This window comes from Geotrypetes seraphini, chromosome 7 (assembly GCF_902459505.1).
Source record: "Geotrypetes seraphini chromosome 7, aGeoSer1.1, whole genome shotgun sequence".
NCBI classification, from domain to species: Eukaryota; Metazoa; Chordata; class Amphibia; order Gymnophiona; family Dermophiidae; genus Geotrypetes; species Geotrypetes seraphini.
The window spans coordinates 147551306-147574476 of NC_047090.1; the positions used below are offsets into that span (position 1 = coordinate 147551306).

The window sequence follows — 23171 nt, forward strand, 5'->3', positions numbered from 1 at the left end:
TACTTATAAAGAGCTCTGACTTGGGGTATGAGTGGGGAACCCCCCAGGTTACTTCATACTCTTCGCGCTGCCGTTGGGGGGGGTGCAACCCCCCCACGTTATAGAGAAAACTGAACTTTTTCCTCTTCATAGGGCAAATTTTCCAAAACCTGGCGTTTGTCCGGGTTTTGGAAAGCCCTTACAAGCTCTGGCCGCATCTGGAGGGCCTCTGAGCATGCACGGATGACATCACACGGATCCGTGCATGCTCCAGGTCCTCCAGACGAGGCTGGAGCTCGTAGCAAAGAGGGGAGGCTTTCTGGGGGCGGGGCTGGAGGTGGAACCGGGGAAGCACAGAGTGGGCTCATGTGTCCAGGGTTTTCTTTTTTTATTAATATGGTAGCCCTACCTGTAAGTGGCGCCTTTCTGTGTACTCGTATACATGCAAAGCACGCAAAACTGCACCTGCCCAGTTATACAGGTGCCCTTTGGGTTTTCATGGTTTTCAGAGCTTAGTTTATTCTTGTTTTCTATAAACAGTGTCAGTTATCCAGGTTTTAGTAGTCCTTTTACTGAGGCACGGTAGCCGATTTAGCGCGCTAAAAATTAGAACATGCTAAATGCTAACGCGCGCCAACGCGTCCGAAGGATATAATGGACGCGTTTGCATTTAGCGCGCGCTAAAACGGCTGGAGCGCTTTAGTAAAAGCAATTCACTATTTACTGGAATTGCTTTACAAGAAATTAAACGATTACAAATAATTCAAAATGCTTCAATTAAATTAATAACAAAATCTAAAAAATTCGATCATGTGACACCACTCCTTAAAAAGGCTCATTGGCTTCCAGTCATTCATAGAATTACTCATAAACTATGTACAATTATTTTTAAAACATTACAAAATAAGACTCCAGCATTTTTATTTAGGTTACTTATCCCCTATTCAGTTAAAAGAATCTTACGTTCTAGTGAACGGAACCTTTTATCAATTCCTTCGCTAAAAATTATTAGTACAAGAAGACAATTTATCTTCTCATGTACAGCACCTCAGATTTGGAATGCGCTTCCCATGTTTTTACGGGAGGAGAAGGTGTTTGGGAAATTTAAAAGCGAGCTAAAAACCTTTCTGTTTAAAGATGCATTTGCAAATTAATTAAATTTTATTTTATAGTGTTATTTTAGTGAATTATTTTGCTTTTTCTTGTTTTTCCAACTTCTTTTTGTATTTTCCCTGTATGTTCTTTCTTTACTATAAAAAATGTATTTCATCCCTTCTTACCTTTTGTTTATATTATAATTTATTAACTGTATGTAATGTTTTTGTTTCCCAATGAATGTATATTTTACTGTATATCGCTTAGAAATCCGATTAAGCGATTGAACAAGCCAACCAATAAACTTGAAACTTGAAACTTGAAACCCCTTAGTAATTGCTTTGCTTCATTTTCAGCTTGTGTTAGTTATGATAACATTAAACACATTATGCTGTATTAGGTGTAAATTTTGGATAATCCCTGTGGATCTTTTCTCTTTTCAGCATAAATCACCGGTTCTATAGTTATAGTCCCAAAAGAGAGGAGCTAATTGCTTGCTGAGTTTGCTTTTCTGTGTTCTCTCCTCTCTCTGCCGCACCGGGTTTTATTCAGTAAAATTGTTTTTCCATATGCACAAAATAGTCCTCTCTGAATCTGGCCTGTAGTTAGGCCTTCAGAATATAGATTTTAACTGATAAACACCAATATAATAACTAGGATGCATAAGTATATAATAAATAAAATGTCTGTTTATTGCATAAACAGCAGAGCATCACCGCGGCCTTCATACTCGGCACCTTACCTGTTACCTGTCTTGGACACACAACACTTTTTTTGTACCGTTATCATGCTGGCATCTAAAGGTGTGCTGACCAAAATTTTTGTTTAGTTTGCTATGTCATGTACACTTCTCCCTCCGTATTCGCGGTTTCAGCATTCGCGGTTTCGATTATTCACAGTTTTTAGCTTGCTGGCTCCTCCTACCAAATGACATCAGCTTGCATAGAGAAATCACTGATGCCAAGCGTCTACAGAGAAAATCGCTGATTCCCAGCTCTTTCTTCACCGTGTTTTGCCTCTCCTTCAGGAACAAGCCAGGTCTCCCACCATGTTATTTGCGGTTTCACCATATTCGCAATGGTTTTTAATAGAAAACAGCGAATAACATATGAAAAAGTTATTCACGGTTTTTCTGTATTTGCGGTTTTGTTAATCCCCTATCACAGCGAATACAGAGGGAGAAGTGTATGTGAATTTTTATTTTTCATTTGGTGTTTTTTAAAGATGGTAGTCCAGAGGGAACCTAAGAACATAAGAGCAACCTTACTGGGTCAGAACAATGGTCCATCTAGCGAGCCCATCTAGTCTTCAAGGAGGCCAATCCAAGTCACCTGCCAAAAACCCAAGTAGTAGCAGCAGTCCTTGCCACCAATCTATGGCAAGTAGTGGCTTCTCCCATGTCTATCTCATCAGCAGACCATGCACTTTTCCTCCAGGAACGTGTGCAAATCTTTTTTTAAAACCCATTTTTTAAAAAATTAACTGCTCTTACCACATCACACTTTTTTCAGTTCTAACTCTCCATTCAGTTACAGTAGATATTTCGTGCCTGGAAAGATTAGTCTGTTTCTATCCTAAGTAATGGAGAGTTAAGTCATAGGGCCCAGAGGCTCTTTTGAGTTGATAATGGGCTAGGAAATGATTACTCTATAAGCTGTATTTCAGGGGTGTCAAATGTTGGTCCTCGAGGGCTGCAATCCAGTCGGGTTTTCAAGATTTCTCCAATGAATATGCATGAGATCTATTAGCATACAATGAAAGCAGTGTATGCAAATAGATCTCTTGCATATTCATTGGGGAAATCCTGAAAACCCAACTGGATTGCAGCCCTCGAGGACCGACATTTGACACCCCTGCTGTATTTATAATAGTTAGTTTTTTAACCCTTTATTTGGCTTTGTTGCTCAGAAGCAACATGTGTCTTCTGTGGCTCTTGTGGAAGATCTGCGTCTCCAAATGCTTATTTACTTGGCACTATTTGATCTCGTTCAACATCAAGTTACGTAAAGCAGCCATTTCACCTTCTGCCAATTAAAGGGTTTTAAAAAAAAGCAGCGATGAAGAGGTCAGTGTAAATCTAAGGATAGCTTCCTCTCCAAATGTTCTCTTTGGCTTTTTGATTTTTTTTGGTTTGCTATTAGTGGTGTTTTTTTCCATGAGAAGAAAAGAAATCTCTTAGCAGTTTTATTTTTCTCAGATTTATCAACAAAGGTTTGGAATCAACATCCCCCACAAGTTCAATAGTCACAATTATAAAGTGCCAACTTTCTGCGATCACTGTGGCTCGCTACTCTGGGGACTCGTGAAGCAAGGGCTGCAGTGCAAAAGTAAGTAAATCACTATTGACCATCTCTGTCCTCATATACGTTTATGTTTTATGTTTATTAAAAACTTAATATACTGCATACCAGCCAACTAAGGATCCGAGGGGTTTACAATATATATTTCACATCAATTAAGAAAGAACTCCATTCAAGAATAGAAAAGGAAAGAATTAAAATAAAATATTATTTCCCCTAAAATTCATAAAATTCTATGACAAGCAAAATATCAATACTAAAAATTAACAAATTAATACAAACTAAAAATATTCTTAATAAAACAAATCAATAGCTACATAAATACAGATTGCAGTCCCAAACTCATCTCTTCAATTTGGAAAGGCCAATTGGAAAAAATATGCCTTTAGATGTCTTTTAAAATTTATATATGATTCTTCTTTTCTCTGTTCTATAGGCAAATTATTCCATAGCCGTGGAACTAAATAGAAAAACGCACAGAGGGGCATAATAAAAAATAACGTCTAAGTCCCCTTTTGGCCTAAGGCCTTAAATGTTGAAAGCAGAAGAAGGGAAAATGTCCATTATCAAAAAAAAGTCCAAAAGGAGGTTTTTTTTTATAATGGCCTGCCTCTACGTTCAGCTGTTTAAATGCCCAGACCACCACTACGTCTACACTAACAACATATAATCAACCTAAAAAAAAGCCTAAGTCCCAAACGCCCAACACAAGAGCTTTTAGGCGAAGGAGGAGCCAGTCCAAGCTCTTCATCCTCTCCCTTAGGAAAGGCAGCGTCCCGTTGGACTGGAGGACGGCTAACGTCATTCCACTCCACAAGAAAGGCTCCAAGATGGAGACAGCAAACTACAGACCAGTGAGTCTAACATCGATAGTGAGCAAACTAATGGAAACTCTAATAAAACACCAATTGGATAAGATCCTGGATGAAGAGAATCTACGAGATCCCCGTCAACATGGATTTACAAAAGGGAGATTGTGCCAATCCAACCTGATCAGCTTCTTTGACTGGGTGACGGGGAAGCTAGATATTGGGGAGTCCCTGGACATCGTGTACCTGGACTTTAGCAAAGCATTCGATAGCGTACCACACCGCAGGTTGCTGAGCAAGATGAGTTCTATAGGATTAGGTGATACATTGACGAAATGGGTTGAGAACTGGCTTGGAGGTAGGCTTCAAAGGGTGGTGGTGAACGGCACACCCTCTGAAATGACGGAGGTGATCAGTGGAGTGCCACAGGGCTCGGTCTTGGGCCACAATCCTATTCAACATCTTTATAAGGGACTTGGCAGAAGGGCTTCAGGGTAAAATAACATTATTCGCCGATGACGCCAAACTAAGTAATATAATGGGCAAATGCACAATAGATGATGTTTCAATGCCCGACAACATGATGCACGACCTACTCCTACTGGAGCACTGGTCTAGGTCCTGGCAACTCAGCTTCAATGCCAAAAAATGCAAAGTTATGCACCTGGGCAGCCAAAATCCATGCAGGACTTACACCCTAAATGGCGAGATCCTAACAAGAACTGAAGCAGAACGTGACCTAGGGGTGATCGTCAGTGAGGACATGAAGGCTGCCAATCAAGTGGAGCAAGCTTCATCCAAAGCAAGACAAGTCATAGGTTGCATACGCAGGGGCTTCGTCAGCCGAAAGCCGGAAGTCATTATGCCATTGTATAGATCCATGGTGAGGCCCCATCTGGAATACTGTGTGCAATTCTGGAGGCCGCATTATCGCAAGGATGTGCTGAGACTGGAGTCGGTTCAGAGAATGGCCACCCGGATGGTCTCAGGACTCAAGGATCTCCCATACGAGGAACGGCTAAACAAATTGCAGCTATGCTCACTCGAGGAGCGCAGAGAGAGGGGGGACATGATCGAGACGTTCAAGTATCTCTCGGGCCACATAGAGACGGAGGAAGATATCTTCCTTTTCAAGGGTCCCACGACAACAAGAGGGCATCCGTGGAAAATTAGGGGAGGGAAACTACGAGCTGACACCAGGAAATTCTTTTTCACAGAAAGGGTGGTTGATCGCTGGATGTGATCGAGGCCAGCAGCGTGCCTGATTTTAAGGCCAAATGGGATCGTCACATGGGATCTATTCACAGGGCAAAGGAAGGGGAGGGATCTATTCACAGGGCGAAGTTAGGGGAGGGACATTAGGGTGGGCAGACTAGATGGGCCTTGGCCCTTATCTGCCGTCTATTTCTATGTTTCTATAGGGTGGAGGGCAGGGAGAGATGGAGCATGGAGAGAGAGAATGGGACTATGGGCTAGATTCACAAAGCCTACCGATCAACTTTTGACAACTTAGCAACCCCTTTACGACACGATTTCCCTGCGACCTGATTCACTAACCTCTGTCCTGATCATCCTCTAATCCACGCATGCAAATGAGGGGGAACGGCATTCAAATATAGGCAGGAAGCGTTCACTAAAATAAAAAAGCAACACCAACTGGGCTGGCTGATCCAAAAATAAGCAACTGCTGAGGACCAGTCACTGAGGTCCTTTCCGACTGCCCTGCCTTCTGCCGCCCTGCTCTCTGCCCTGATCTCCTGCTCTCTCCTGCCTGCCCCGAATCTCTCCTGTCGCCCCGCTCTCGCCCCGAATCTCTCCTACCCTTCCTCGCAGTACGAGCCCATGGGTTTAAAGCAAGTTAAAACCACGGGCTCTCGAAGTAAAAAAGAAACAAAAGTAAAGTTAAAAAATATAAAAAATAAGGTAGCTGCTCTTGATCATGCGCAGACCATCTACAGATGCGCATCTGCGCATGCGTCGTGATCTCTAGTGATGTCGGATGGGGGCATGATTCCGATCACCCTCATTTGCATTCGGATCGGATCCCTTTGTGAATCTATATCACTAGTGACCTTAAAACAATGAAACAATGCGAGTCCTCTATCCCCAGCTCCCCTAACAGCTGTAAAGGGATTCACAAAATAGAGCTGGAGTAACCTCTTTGTTTTTCAAAACAACCTCCATTTTGTTTTGCTAGTTGTCTATAACAAAACATTTTAGGGTTAGTAATGATGGTGAAAATACAGCATTTTTTCTGAGAACATGATCTTACCAGTTGATGATAAAAAAATGTAAAAAATGGAGCTAATTTTACAAAGTATTTTCCATATGTAAAGCTTGTTGTACACATGGAAAATGGCTGTTGAAAACGTTTCCCTGATTTTCAATCTTTCTCGTCCCCACAGTCTGTAAAATAAATATACATAAACGATGTGAAAGAAGTGTGGCTTCCAACTGTGGCGTGAACGGCGTTGAGCTTGCGAGAACCTTGGCGGAGATGGGCATCCAGCCAGACAGCCTCCCTTTCAAACAGGTAAGACTTACGCTCCCAGATTCTACATCCTGCGACCAAAGTTGCGCACGCAAGTCTTTTGAGGATTGCCAGTTTGTGCGTGCAACTTAATTAACAAATTCATTGGTGCAATTAAGCAATTATTAGCACTAATTGGCCCCAATTAGAATTTAGACGCACAACTTTCCATGCGTTGTCTGTAAAGTGGTGTGCATGAATTTTACTGTCCTGATCTTTCAAAAGGGGCCATGGTGAGGGGAAGGGCGTGGGCGGTTCATTCCTAAAAGTCGGGCGCACTGTTATAGAATCCATCTGATCTGCACCCAAATTAGGTGCAGGCATTTATGGCCGGTTTTCATTGGCCCAAATAGCTGCACCTAAATGTTAGTCATGCAGACAGGCGCTATGCGTATTCTATAAACTGCATTTCACTTCTACCTATTAAAAACAAAGATATGGCCTGACAATTTCTTGTTGTTCTTGTGGTCTCCCAGCTCAATCAGAATGGTAACCTGCCTTAGCTTGGCTATTGCAGTGAGAGTCCCAGAGCTTAACTATTCTCCGAGTGAAAAAATATTTCCTCCACATTGGTTTTAAAAGTATTTCATCGAGTGTCCCCTAGTCCTTGTAATTTTTGACAGAGTGAAAAATCGATCCACTCGTACCCGTTCGATTCCACTCAGGATTTTGTAGACTTCAATCCTATCTCCCCTCGGTTGTCTCTTTTCCAAGCTGAAAAGCCCTAACCTTTTTAGTCTTTCCTCATACGAGAGGAGTTCCATCCCCTTTATCATCTCAGTTGCTCTTCTTTGAACCTTTTCTAGTGCCACTATTTATTTATTTTTGGTATTTATATACCACCTATCAAGGTTATAGCATTTTCCCTATCTGTCCTGGTGGACTCACTATCTATCTAATGTACCTGGGTGTCAGGACAGTAGAAGATTAAGTGACTTGCCCAGGGTCACAGGGAGCAGTGCAAGGTTTGAACCCACAACCTTAGGGTGCTGATACTTTAGCTCTAACCAGTTGGCCACTCCCTCCTCCATCCTTACTTAGGGTAGTTCAGGTAGAATTCAAAAGAGAAGTTTCCCTTCAAGAAGATTTTTCTTGAATTAGCTCTCAGACGCAAGAGCAAGCGTCGACTTAGCAGAGATTTAGCAAGGAATGATATTCACCCCAGTCCTCAAGGATTGAAAACGGGACAAGTATTCAAGATATTCTTTATGCATATGAGAGATTTGCATGCATATAATCTCCATTGTATGCAAATCTCTCTTATGAATTTTCATTAAGGATATCCTAAAAACAGACCTGTTTGCAGCCTTCAAGGACTGGGAGTGATCAGGGGGCCAAGTCAAAGATGATTTATAGCTGTCTAAAATGGAGTGTCGACCCAAGAAGACAGGACCCCTTTGGAACCACAGGGAGACTGGTATATTCTATGCCAATAAACGTAGGAGTAATTGCTAATATTTAGAAAAGGAGATGTTATATTAATTTAATCATAAACACATCTAATGCCCCTTAATCCAATAAAAATCTACAACTTGTTTAGAAATCTCAGTTGGTAAAGAAATGGCAGAAATCTAGAAAAGAAGCTACCAGAGACCACGAGAAAACTGCCTTACTGCTCTCATTACATCAAATATTTATTTATTTTGTACATTTCTAGCCCGCTCTTTTAACTAGGTGGTTTGAAAAGAGCACGCTCGGTGTTACACAGGGGTTCACTCGGGCTTGTCTGTGTAGGGAATTATTTAGGGAGAGATATGTAGTTACCCAAGTTCCCATGGGCCCAAACGTAAGTGTTTGCTACTTGATACAGATAAATTACACAGTCTCCATCCAGGATTGTTCCAAACCGATTAATTCTGAAACAATCCTGGATAGAGACTGCTTTTAATTAGCAGATTCTACTAGTTGGTTGAACTGGATTTAATGGCCAATTTTATTAAATCCCTGAAGCAGCCCTAGGTGAAACAGGGCCATGTCAGGTATCGGCCTTTAATCATTAGAGCATGACATGTGAATAAAATATACTTTTAATCTTCTTACTGGCTAACTTTCTGTTTGTCTTCCAGATTGAATTTTTAAAGTCAATTCCCTTGGAGGGGTTTTCAGAAACTACTCCAGTGTAGCCCAGAGCGTCTTTGCCCATTAGAGAGACTACTAACAATTCCAGTCTATTAAAGTCCTTTGATAAAATTCTTTTTTAGTCATCATGGCAGCATCTGGCATTTCTGCAGTGTGTGCCCCGACCCACTTTGAGTTCTGTAAGAAGCAGAGGGAGGCTTACTAGTCTTTGGCTTTATTTGTGGTACAACACTGCCACCTTCTGGGCTTATTCCTGGAAAATAAAAGCTCATTCATCAAGCCCAGATCAGTAAGGGTGGATCTCAATAAACAATGCCTTACTCTCATAGAGTGACCACTGAGCTTATCCCTGTGAATACAAATTAGATTTGTCAGTGAAATAGTAGAGATGGGCAGCCCACAGATTCCCATTTCATTTCCTGTGTTTGTTTTGTTCCAATTAGCTTGTTTCAGAAAGGGGAGGGAGGGAGAGAAATATCATTAAGAGTGTGCACTCTTCGAAAACAGTACACATTATTATCATTTATTTTGTTGTTGTTGACCTCATAACAATGCCATGGGATGTGAAGTGGACATTTGTTATGTTGATACAAATGACATCCATTTTTGGCACATAGCACACAGTCTTGGTGTTATCTATTCAGAAAGCAGGGAATTCCTTTGCATTGTGCATCCATAATAGATTATTAAACTAATAATGATAATAATGGCAACAGTAATAAAAAAGAAGTCAAACAATTCACTCTGCTGCGTGACTTATCTTCTACCAACCTCGCTACGCTCATGTCACCCCTCTCCTTAAGTCACTTCACTGGCTCCTTATCTGCCATCGCATACAGTTCAAGATCTTATTGCTGACCTACAAGTGTTCATTCTGTTGCCCCTCAATATCTCTCCTCGCTTCTCTCTCCTTGTACACCTCCCAGAGAACTCCGTTCCTCAGATAAGCCACTCTTAGCTTTACCCTTCTCTTCCACTGCCAATTCCAGACTTTATTCCTTTCATCTAGCTGCCCCCTATGCCTGGAATAAATTACCCGAGTTTGTCCATCAAGCCCCTTCCCTTGTTTAAAAGCAGACTGAAACCCCCACCTTTTTGATATAGCTTTCAATCCATAACCCTCCTCCTCTGCCCTCCAACCCAGCCAGCTGATTAACTGTTCCCCTTAACTGTATCCATGACATCCTGTTTGTGTTTGGGAAGCAGAGCTGAGATTGTGATGTCATAATGCCTCATTCCACCAATAAGAGCCAACCTCATCAATGATGTCACAATGGCTTCATTGTCCTGTACTCCCCTCTGCCCTCCAACCCAGCCAGCTGACTAACCGTTCCCCTTAACTGTATCCATGACATCTTGTTTGTCTGTTTTGCCTGTTCAGATTGTAAGCTCTTTGGAGCAGGGACTGTTTTCTTACTCTTTGTGACTCTGTACAGCGCTGCTTGCGTCTGGTAGTGCTATAGAAATAATTAATAGTAGTACTGCATAGTTTCTACTCTTTCCTTGGTTTGTGTGTGTTTCTGAATTGTAAAATTGAGAAGCACGTTGAGCTAAGGGTTATTGGAAATGGTAGATAGTTTTAGATATTTGGAGATAATAATTGATAGTCGATTTTGAGAATAGTGGTGGCAAAAGGATTTGGAGCTTTAAGACAACTTAAGTCTATTAGAAATTTTTTTAGATGGAGATTCTTTACGTACCTGTATACATGCTTTTGTATTATCAAAACTGGATTATGGTAATTTAGTTTATGCAGGGATAGTGCCGACACAAAACGGTTACAGACATTGCAGTATATGGCTGTTCATTTATTAGGTAAAGCTAGAATGAGGGATCACATAACACGTAACATTTAAAATTTCATTGGTTACCAGCGGAATTCAGAATTAAATTTAAGATATTGATGATAGCCCATAAAGCATTGTTAGAATTACAACGTCCGTATTTATCATCGGTAATGTTTTATGCTCCCTGTTGGTTATTAAGATCTTTAAATGATTATAGAGTAGCTTTACCTCATATCTCTAAAGCTCATCTGGCATCTACTAGAAATTGTGCATTTTTCTGCCTAGTACCAGTTTTATGGAATAGTTTACGTTTGGAATTAAGGAAAGAAGAATCCTTAGTAAGGTTTAAGATTAGTTTTTTCTTTGGACTCGGCGGACTGAATTCCCTTGTAATCTTTTAAAGAACTGGGATAATATTTACTTGGTCAAGATTGGCTGCACACTTAATATAATGCCTAAATGAACAGGCTTGTTAATTGAAAGCTTAACATAGTAAATGACGGCAGATAAAGACCTGGTGGTCGATCCAGGATAATAAACAGGGAGCTATACTGAATTGTGGACCTACTGTGAACATTTCTGGTTTTGTAGTAGTGTTCTCATAAAAATGTATGTGAAAGTATCCAAACCATGAATATTTCACTTCCAAAATCTAATTATATGTTTCTTTCTTCTTTCTTTTTATTACTTTTATTTATAATTTATCCATTTCCAAATACAAACACCTCTTACTAACCTATAAGTGCATTCACTCTGCAGCCCCTCACTATCGCTTCTTACTTGTCTCCCCCTAGGCTCCGCCCCCATAAACTCCATTCATTCTGTAAGTCCCTCCTATCCATACCCCTTTCCTTCGCTGCCAACTCCAGACTCTGTCCCTTCTATCTTGCTGCACTGTGTGCCTGGAACAGACTGCCCAAATCATTACGTCAGGCTCCATCTCTATCAGTATAAAAATCCAAACTAAGAGCCCACTTTATCAAGGTTGCTTTCAACTCCTAACTCCCACTTACCGTAAGATACCTATGTCAATCCAATCATTTTCTCTGCTAGAAACTCCCCAACCCTTATATGTCCTGCCTGTCTGTCCAAATTAGATTGTAAGCTCTTCTGATCAGGGACCATTTATTGCATGTTAAATGTACAGCACTGCGTACGCCTTTCAGTGCTTTAGACATGATAAATAATCTAATCTAATCCTTAGGTTTGTATACCGCATCATCTCCACGTTCGTAGAGCTCGGCGCGGTTTACAGTAGATGAAATAGGAAGGAACTACAACAAAGGGTTAGAGGTAAAAGTGTGAGGAATATTTAGAGGACTTGGGATGCCAGATATAAGAGATTTTTGATACCAAAGTTGGAGAGAGGCTTACATTTTTGAGAAAAGCCAAGTTTTCAGATGTTTGCGGAAAACTTGGAGAGAGCTCAAGTTCCGAAGAGGGGAGGTAAGGTAGTTCCAGAGCTCAGTGATTTTGAAGGGGAGGGAGGTCCCTAGCTTTTCTGTATGGGAAATGCCTTTTAGCGAGATTGGTTGCGCACTTAATATAATGCCTAAATAGTAGTAGTAGCAATGTATGGGCAGACTTAATAGGCCATACGGTCTATATCTGCCGTCATTTTCTCTGTTTCTATATTTCCATGCAAATATTGCCAATTGAAATGAAGTGTTTCCTCTCTCCAAAGAAGTTTAATCACCGTGGGTCCAATTGTAGTGAACACAGCAATCAGGAAAATACTTCTTCAGAAGCAAAACTTGGCATTGATGACTTCAGCTTCATCAGAGTGTTGGGGAAAGGCAGTTTTGGAAAGGTGAGTATGTCTAATGGTGTATCCTGGTATATACTCAAAGAGATTGCGGGCTCCTTTTACTAAGGTGCGCTAGCGTTTTTAGCGCACACGGCAGATTAGCGCACGCCAACCCCGCACGACGTGGCTAGAACTAACGCCAGCTCACGCAGCATTGTAGCACGTGCTATTCCGCGTGTTAAGGACTTTAGATCATTTATTATTCTATTGTCCATTTATTATGAATTTCTGGAAATCAATTTGGGACCAAATTAATTGTCTATTAGATCAGTGTTTTTCAACCTTTTTTGGGCAAAGGCACACTTGTTTCATGAAAAAAATCACGAGGCACACCACCACCATTAGAAAAAGTTAAAAAATTTAACTGTGCCTATATTGACTATATATAAATATATAGGAATCAAATAAACACAAAGAAAGTATTTTATAATGCTGCCACCGCCACTGGGGAATAGGCTGCCACTGCCGCCATCGGGAACAGGCCGGCACCGAGTTCTCCCTGCTTCTCTTCCCCGAAGGGCCGACCAACTCTCGCCACCCGTCGTCAATTCTAACGTCGGAGAGGACGTTCTAGTCCAGCCAGGCAGCGATTGGCTGGCCCAGAACGTCCTCTCCGACGTCAGAATTGACGCGAGTGGCGAGAGTTGGCCGGCCCCACAGGGAAAAGCAGGGAGAACTTGGCGCCGGTCTGTTCCCGATGGCGGCGGTGGCACTCAAGTGGCTAAAGAGCCGCAGTTTGCCGGCCTAGGGACAACACTGGAGGGTGGCCAGCTGTGCGCCCCCCCCCCCACCCTGGTATGCCACTATCTGTACCTCACTCCCTCCCTATGACCAAAAATTCTTTCTTCTATTCCCCGTGTACACAACCATCTCTTTCCCTCCCTTCCTCTCCAAAGTCCATGCCTTCTGTGTCCAAACACTCATTCCCTCCCCCACCTCAGCATCTCTTTCCCTCCCTTCCTCTCTCCCAAGTCCATTTCTTCTGTGTCCAAAAACGCATTCCCTCCCCCACCTCAGCATCTCTTTCCCTCCCTTCCTCTCTCCCAAGTCCATTTCTTCTGTGTCCAAAAACGCATTCCCTCCCCCACCTCAGCATCTCTTTCCCTCCCTTCCTCTCTCCCAAGTCCATGCCTTCTGTGTCCAAAAACCCATTCCCTCCCCCACCTCAGCATCTCTTTCCCTCCCTTCCTCTCTCCCAAGTCCATTTCTTCTGTGTCCAAAAACGCATTCCCTCCCCCACCTCAGCATCTCTTTCCCTCCCTTCCTCTCTCCCAAGTCCATGCCTTCTGTGTCCAAAAACCCATTCCCTCCCCCACCTCAGCATCTCTTTCCCTCCCTTCCTCTCTCCCAAGTCCATTTCTTCTGTGTCCAAAAACGCATTCCCTCCCCCACCTCAGCATCTCTTTCCCTCCCTTCCTCTCTCCCAAGTTCATGCCTTGTGTCCAAAACGCACTCCCTCCCCCCTTTTGTGTTCCGTGTTTGCCTCCCAGCCCATCTTTGCAACTTTCTCAGCAAAACGAAGCTCAAGCCGCGAGGCTTGTCTTCTGCTTCCTAACTGCCCTGCCGCGCACAAATAGCCGAACGGAAGTATTCTCCGACGTCAGCGCTGACGTCGGAGGGCAGGCTTTGCTTAAGCCCTCCCTCCGACGTCAGCGCTGACATCGGGGAACGCTTGCGATCGGCTATATGTTAGCTGCAGGGCAGGCAGGAACAGAAGACGAGCCTCGCGGCTCGAGATGTATTGAACTCCGCGGGTCCCCCGTCCAGCTCTCTCCTGTCCACGTGGGGCGGACCGCCCCTCTCCCTAGACTGGTGGTACTGCCCTGATGGCGGCCCTGACCGTACGGCACACCAGGCAACATCTCGCGGCACACTAGTGTGCCGCGGAACAGCGGTTGAAAAACACTGTATTAGATAATCCAGTGGCATTATCTTATGATACTGTGCTGTTTGGTATGGCAATGAGAGCAAAAGGTCAGATTACTACAAATAATAACAAATTATTACTTATAATGACTGGGGTTGCCATTCAACAAATGACATATAATTGGAAAAATTGGAGTAGATTAAATTACAATTTCTGGTGGAATTCATTATGCCAGGTATATAAAATGGAGAGATTTATTGCAGGAAATTTCAGGATGTGTGGGAACCATTTACAAAGTATTGTACTGATTAGATGGCATATTATTTTAATATATTTTTCCCTTAAATTTACAAGTTGGATTGGGAGGGAGGGAGGGAAGGGTAAATTTATTTTATCTATGGTATAAGGTATTGTTTCTAGGATAAGAAAGGGTGGGAGGGGTGGGAGAGCAAATCATTTGTACCATTGAAGATTGTTATGTGACATAATTATTGTTAATTTGTTTGAATATATTGTTGCACTTATTGTAATTTGAAAATGAATAAAGAATTTGAAAAAAAAAAAAAAAAAAGCCCTAATGCAGCTTAGTAAAAGGAGCCCTGTATCAGCTCTTTTCCATCCCGCTTCCAGGAACTCTAGCGCAGTGTTTCTCAACGCGGTCCTGGAGTACGCCCCTTGCCAGTCAGGTTTTCAGGATATCCACAGCGACTGTACATGAAAGAAATTTGTATGTAATGGAGGCAGTATATGCAAATCAAGTTCATGCATATTCACTGTGGATATCCTGAAAACCTGACCGGCAAGGGGCGTACTCCAGGACCGAGTTGAGAAACACTGCTCTAGCATATAGGTACAGAAATAGCTCTTTTTCATTCTCTGACTTCTTTCTATTAGGTTATGCTTGCCAAGGCCAAGGAGACTGGATGTTTGTATGCAGTGAAAGTGCTGAAAAAGGATGTCATTTTGCAAGACGACGACGTAGAGTGCACAATGACTGAAAAGCAGATCCTGACCCTAGCGAGGAACCATCCATTCCTCACCCAGCTCTTCTGCTGCTTTCAAACACCGGTAAGTTCAGCCTGTGGTGTTGAACCTCTTTAGGCCGTGCTCCCTTCCCCCAGTCTAGAGGGAACATGCCACACCCCACCTCGTTTTTCCATTGCAGGGGGCAAAGTTGAAAACAGAGATAAAGTGAACCATCACGAAAGGCAGCTGGTGACGGGACTAAAGCGCGTGGGACAATCGCACGCGGACAAATGAGCAAAGACAAATGCGCGCAGGACGTCAGCGCGCCGGATTAAAAGTTAAATTTAAAGCGCTCTGGGGGGGTGTTAGAAGTGTTGGCACTACCCTTGGAGGTGGGGTGGGGGGAACCCCCCCTTATAGAGGAAATTGTAATTTTTCCCTAATACAGGGAACACTTCTAAGTAAACTGGGGGGGTTCCCCCCAAACCCCCTCCTAGGACTACTTTATATTTAACTTTTGATCTGGCACACTGACGTCCTGATGCGCGCATTTGTCCACGCGCTTTCATCTATGAATCAAGGCAGCTAGTAGGAATGTGTTTTTCTTTGAAATGTACTAGGGGATTTCATTATGATTTCCGATTTCATTTCCTTTCGGGGCCAGATTAACACTATATTGCGCCCTATGCAAACTTTCACTGGCGTAGCAAGGGAAGGAGGTTCCCCCACACTCTTCCCTGCCATGCCTGCCGCGTGTATCCTCCATTTGCCTCTTCAAATCTTCGCCAGCAGTGAGCAGCATCTACCTGCTGCTTGCACCAGGCTCGGCTCTCTCTGTTATGTGACCAGGAAGTGATATCAGAAGGTGGGAGCAGTAGGGAGGAGATGATGCTGGCTTCCAGCAAATATTTGAAGAGATGAGTGAGCAGTGAGGAGGAAAGGTGCCGTGCCCCCTCACTATGCCGCTGGATCACCCTTTACTACTTTTCTCTCCCCCCTCCCCAATCTTCATTCGTGGCTTGCCTTCCACAGAGGAAGTAACTGTGGGTGTGGCGGCAGTAATAGTTTCTGAATGAGATGGGAACTAAGCAAGCGAATAGTGCAGCTGGTTTTAAGAAAGGTTTTGACAATTTCCTGAAGGAAAAGTCCATAGTCTGTTATTGAGAAAGACATGGGGGAAGCCACTGCTTGCCCTGGATCAGTAGCACGGAATTTTGCTACTGTTTGAGTTTTGGCAAGGTACTAATGACCTGGATTGGCCTCTGTATAGGACAATTAAGCCATTGTATAGGAAAATCAAGCCATTGTAGCATCACTGATGAGGTTGGCTCTGATGCACTGTGGAATAAGACATTATGACATCACACTCTCAGCTCTGGAATGTTGCTCTCATTGGAGTTCCAGAATGTTGCTATTCTTTGAGATGCTGGAATATTGCTACTCTTTGGGTTTTGGCCAGGTACTAGTGACCTGGATTGGCCACCATGAGAACGGGCTACTGGGCTTGATGGACCATTGGTCTGACCCAGTATGGCTATTCTTATGTTCTTACGTGAGCCAAGTATAGGACAATCAAGCCATTATAACATCACTGATGAGGCACTGTGGAATGAGGCATTATGACATCACTCTCTCAGCTCTGGAATGTTGTTCTCATTTGGGTTCCAGAATCTTGCTATTCTTTGAGATGCTGGAATGTTGCTACTCTTTGGATTTTGGCCAGGTACTAGGGACCTGGATTGGCCACCGTGAGAACAGGCTACTGGGCTTGATGGACCACTGGTCTGACCCAGTAAGACTATTCTTATGTTCTTAAATGGAGAGCAAGAAAATGCAATAAAGGAGACCAATTGGTTCTCAGTCTCTTTTTATTGTAATTGACTCTACACGACCGTGTTTTGGCCCAAAAGAGCCTGCCTCAGGAGTCTTGAGGTTCAATCATGATAGATAAGATGTAGAAAATCTCATATTCTCTCACTATTCATGAAAAATACTACTGAAAAGAGAATCGGCGTGGATGGGTGCCGGCGCCCGGGGCAGACCCCTCCCCCCCATACTACATCACTGTTTCTGTGAGTGGTGTCCAAAATTCAGCTAGCATCTTCCTGTAATTCACAACCAATGTTCACATATGTTCTGTGCTAGTCTGAGCCTCCATCTGACATAGCTGCAGTTTGAAAACATGAATGGACTAATTCCTCCTTTTACAAAACCATGCAAAATGTTTTTAGCATATGTCGCCACACTGAATGCTCTGTGCTGCTCTGAGTTCAGAGCAGTTCAGGGCATTCAACGCACTGGCTGTCGCTAAAAACTTCTTGCACGGTTTTGTAAAAAGGGTGGGGAGATTAAATGATTTAGCTTACCTTGATCTGTATTGGGGGCACCATCCTCATCAAGCATCTTAGACTCAAAATACTCAGTTCCACCTTCCTACCAAATGAAAGAACGTAAGATTCTGCTATGCAGATAAATTAGTGGCCAGCAGGTGGCAGTAATAACTTACATTCTGTAATAGTTGGTAAAATTAATATACAGGAGCAAGAGTCTAGTTAATATTAAAAATTATATATAGTGCACGCATTAAATTCAGTCAAATCGGCACACTATATAATTAAAACATGCACAATAATTCAACAAATAAAACAATAAAAATAAAAGACCTAAACCCCATCCTCCCCTCTACCCCTTTTTTTTAATCTATGAACTTTGAAGACTGAAAATCAAGATCTTATTTTCAGATTTAGAAGCATTTGTTGTTTTTAGAAATGGAAAAGTGTCACCAGTTTTTAAGGAATGTAAAAAAATAGTTTATCTGTGCTAAAGTTAATTGAAATTGTATACAGAATGATTACTAAATAACTGATCATAACATGGGGATGTGTTTTCATTACTGCATATTTGGTTCATTAATGTGCCTTAAAAACTTTAGGGGCCCTTTTACTAAAGTACAGTAAGTTCTACTTGTGGCCTGAATTGGCTTGATGGACCTTCGGTCTGTCCCATTATGGCATCTCTTACGCGCTTATCAAGTGGCTGAGTCAAGTGATGCTGGACATCAAAATGACCTTAAAAAACCAAAATTATATATTACCAATAGTACGATAAATCCAAATCACAAGAATTGGTAAACAGATATTAATCTCCTCAACTGGACGTCCTACAGTGGAAAGATCATTGCACCATCAGCTAAGTTCCAATAAACGAACCATTCAAACAGGAAATAATAAAGAAAGGCAATCAGTACAGGCTTAGTTCTCCCTTCGTGATGACCAATAGCCTCAGGCAGATATTCATGAAGTGACAAGCACTAAGACTACCGTCTCAATAAATTCTGCCCCGTACATCATAATGCCATAATATATAATAAATAGGCTTTTAAAAATCAGGTGCAAGCATCCATCAAAGGTAAAAAGACCAGGGGAAAAAATATGAGTAGGGGAGTGAAAAAAGTACCTTGCAAGTCAGAAAAACAAAAAATAAATCAAAAACTACTAACAAAAATAAAAAAGAAAGTAAAAAAAAGTCAAACATGTCCAAATCCTCATTCAAAAACTCAATCAAACAACCATAAGAAAGTCCAAGTCCACATAACAATCCTGTGCCCAATCCTGGTGCAAGTGGAAATCCTCGGAGAAATCCTTAATCGAGTGATGGCAGCACGCCGTGAAAAAAGTAGCTATGAAAAATATCAAAAGTAGTACAAAACAGTAAAACACGTATCAGTTCTAAATAGCAAAACATAAGAAACGATGTAAATAGAAAATGTAAAAACGAAGAAAACCAGCTGGAAAACTAAATCCACTAGTGGTTAGGAGTCCCGTCCGCAGCAATGACAGGGAGGGAACTCACAGTGTTCATATTAAATCAGATAAACCACTTAGCTCAGACAGCCGGTAAATTCGCTGAAGATGACCTCCACGCTCGACTGGTCCTGTTTCAATGTCCTCATCAGGAGGGAGGAAGTTCAGTCATAAAGTCGATATTTTTTAAGGGGAGAACTGGATTCAAAAGTTCAAACCACCAAAATAAAAACGGATCAATCACGTTGTTGATGCGATCACGCTGATACTAGCAATTTAACAGACTCGGGAAGGGGCTTTTTATAACACTACCCAGAGCCCCGCCCACTACAAAGTCACCATGCGTAATGACGTAGGATACTGAATGTCAAAGAAAGAATGAAGTAAAACATTTGTCAACATTTTCATTCAATCCATAAGGTGAAAACGCTTTAAGATAAAAAATCCAAAAGCTTTCCCTTTTTAACAAATGAGCATTTTTATCTCCATTGAAGTGCTAGGAATTTGTTCTAAAATGCACCATTTCAATTGAGCACAAGAATGATGGTTATCCTGATGATGAACCACCATCGGAACCGTAAGTTTCCCAGGGTTCAGACAACTCCGGTCCTCAATAAGTCTAGTTCTGACTGCTCTCGTGGTGCAGCCCACATAAATTAAATCACACGGGCAAGAGATTACATACACCACGTAAGAGGAGTCACAAGATGTAATAGATTTTAGATGATGGATCCGTTTGTCCCTAGGATGAGTCCAAGATTCCCCTTGACAAGAAATATTACACATGGTACAATGACCACAGGGAGAATGAGAACCGATATTTAAGTGAGGTTGACGTTTGATAGAAAAATCTGAGGATACCAAATGTTCAGATAAATTTTTCCCTCTGGTAAAAGCCTATTTATTATATATTATGGCATTATGATGTACGGGGCAGAATTTATTGAGACGGTAGTCTTAGTGCTTGTCACTTCATGAATATCTGCCTGAGGCTATTGGTCATCACGAAGGGAGAACTAAGCCTGTACTGATTGCCTTTCTTTATTATTTCCTGTTTGAATGGTTCGTTTATTGGAACTTAGCTGATGGTGAAATGATCTTTCCACTGTAGGACGTCCAGTTGAGGAGATTAATATCTGTTTACCAATTCTTGTGATTTGGACATCAGAATGGACATAAGAACATTAGAATTGCCGATGCTAGGTCAGACCAGTGGTCCATCGTGCCCAGCAGTCCGCTCCCGCGGCAGCCCTCTGGTCAAAGACCAGTGCCCTAACTGAGACTAGCCCTACCTGCGTACGTTCCAGTTCAGCAGGAACTTGTCCAACTTTGTCTTGAATCCCTGGAGGGCGTTTTCCCCTATGACAGACTCCAGGAGAGCGTTCCAGTTTTCTACCACTCTCTGGGTGAACAAGAACTTCCTTACGTTCGTACGGAATCGATCCCCTTTTAACTTTAGAGAGTGCCCTCTCTTTCTCTCTACTTTGGAGAGGGTGAACAACCTGTCCTTATCTACTAAGTCTATTCCCTTTATTATCTTGAATGTTTCGATCATCTCCCCTCTCAATCTCCTCTGTTCGAGGACATGAACTAGAACGGCTTAGTCAGCTTCCCTCCCCCACCCCCACTCCAAGGCAAGTCACTTACTAGCCACATCACACGAGCATTTTAGTTTGTCCTGTAAAGCAGACTGCACCCAGTTTTGCTGTGCTGCCCTTTGTCGCAGATCATTCAGAACTGCATTGTCTGAAAGCAAATTCCATTCATTTCTCTTCTTTTTAAGTTCAGATATTTTTTATTGATTTTATAACAAAGTATACAAATATTAAATAAAACATGAAACAATCTGATTATACTAAACATAAGTATTATATATATACATTATATTAAATTATGAATAAGACAAGCGTACATGGCAATACCATTCATTTCTAAGCGTGTACAGTGGCATAGTAAGGGGGAGTGCGCCGTACCAGGCACCATTTTGGTGGGGGAGCCGGCACCTCTCCACCCCCATTCCACTCTCTCACCCTCTCTTCACTGCCCCCCCCCCCACCCCCGGAACCTCTTTAAAAATCTTCGCTAGCACGAGCATCTGCCCTAGCCTGCTGCTCGTGCCGGCCTGACTCCCCCTGAAATTACTTTTGGGTTGTGGGACCAGGAAGCTGCCCGCACAGGTGAAGATTTAAAGAGGTATGGGGGTGGGAAGGGCGGCCTTGAGTATAAAGGGAGGAGTGGAGAGAAGGGTGCGGGGGTGCGTCACCGCCCTGGGCATCTCCAACCCTTGTTACACCACTGAGAACATATTGCCATTATTTCTACCTAAATACAAAGGTGGAAACAAACCTGAAGCAGATTACATTCCAGGACAAGGCCTTCCCACACATTGAAGTTCATCTTGGGGTGGTGTTTTGTTGGGGTTTTTTTTTTAAATGTTTGTACAGCCACCCTAACTGTCCTGAAAAATTCCTTTATCGCAGAACAAGTGTTCTGTTGAAATAAATCTCATGAAACAGAGTCTTTTCTCGTATATTGGACTAAGTGCTGTTAATATATTCTCTTTGTATCCTGATCTCTGAGGCACTGCAGCTTCCTGTTGTGGGTTTTCAGATCAGTCTTTGACGTCATCATGATTTCTTCTACTGCTTGCACTATTTCCTGTTACCTCTGACTCATTTGGTTTATGCTCAATATTGCAAGTGAAAAAAAAGATTAAACATCTTAACAGTGCATGAATGATGCAAAAATTTCATCAGATTCCATCAGATGACTTTAAAGCCCCAGAAATGTTGTGAAAAAGCTGTATTCAAATCAAGCAGCTTTATTGTTCAACTATGATGTAACCGTGAAGAAGAGAAATGTGTATATCATCAGAATCTGGTTTTAAATTTCCCAAGACTTTTTTTTTTCTGAGAAATGAAAACAGTTCTGTTTTACTTTTTTCAATTTGATTTGAACAGGAAAGAACTGGAAAAAACCGAATCACCATTATTTTTCTTAACTACTTTTCTATCTGAACATAGAAAAAAATGTTTCTCCAGATCCCTGCAGCCTTGCTGGACTAGGATTACAAGATGTCCGGATTTGGTTTATGCTCAATATTGCAAGTGAAAAAAAAAAAAAAGATTAAACATCTTAACAGTGCATGAATGATGCAAAAATTTCATCAGATTCCATCAGATGACTTTAAAGCCCCAGAAATGTTGTGAAAAAGCTGTATTCAAATCAAGCAGCTTTATCGTTCAACTTGCAATATTGAGCATAAACCAAATCCGGACGTTTTGTAATCCTAGTCCAGCAAGGCTGCAGGGATCTGGAGAAACATTTTTTTCTATGTTCAGATAGATTTCCCAGGACAGCTTTCCAAAACCCTGCTCTACAAGGAGTATTAAGCGGTTTTCAATCAGGTACTCAAGCATTTTTCCTTATCTGTCTTGGTGGGCTCACAGACTATCTAATATACCTGGAGCAGTGGAGGATTAAGTGACTTGCCCAGGGTCACAAGGAGCAGTTTGGGGTTTGAACCCACAGCCTCAGCTCTACTGCTGTGCCACACCCTCCTCCTATTGAACCTATTTTCATTGTGTTCAACTTCAAAGGAGGTGTGGCCATGGGAAAGGTATGGATGGGTCAGGGGTGTTCCCAGAATTTAGGCAATGTGATATAGAATACCTGGATTTGCATGCCTGCTGCCATCAATTGGGCATGAGCATATACATCAGCCTTTGGCAGACATAAATTAGAGAATGACACGGTGACAAAATTCATCACCGTTCCCGTCCCCACGGATAACTGCGGGAAATAATCCCATGTCATTTTCTAGTGTCTATTTCAACCTCGGTCCTTCTACATCAGCATTCTTCAAAGCAAAGCTTGCGGGTCAGTGGTTGTGGCCATTCATACTCTGATTCTTATGTGAGCCAAGGATAATGAAGCCATTGTGACATCACTGATGTGATTGGCTCTCAGGCACTGGTGGAATGAGGCATTATGACATCACAATATCTGTTCTGGATACCATTCTGTAGTGTCTGTTTCAGCCTCAATCCTTCTACACCAGCATTCTTCAAAGCAAAGCTTGCGGGTCAGTGGTTGTGCCCAATTATACTCTGATTCTTCCCTCTCTCCTTAAAGAATGACATGAAAATG

At 42.2% G+C, this 23171-nt stretch overlaps 1 protein-coding gene across 2 annotated transcripts in view; it reads left to right on the forward strand.

Annotated features, from left to right (window-relative positions):
• PRKCH (protein kinase C eta) overlaps positions 1-23171 on the forward strand; it is a 227910-nt gene that overhangs the window by 136687 nt on the left and 68052 nt on the right. The window contains exons 6-9 of one of the 2 annotated variants that reach the window (XM_033952506.1): positions 3272-3401; positions 6589-6716; positions 12267-12389; positions 15148-15321. In XM_033952506.1, coding sequence (XP_033808397.1) covers positions 3272-3401; positions 6589-6716; positions 12267-12389; positions 15148-15321 — 555 coding nt within the window. Of the gene's footprint in view, positions 1-3271; positions 3402-6588; positions 6717-12263; positions 12390-15147; positions 15322-23171 lie in introns of both variants that reach the window. The other variant, XM_033952505.1, reaches the window with a different exon arrangement.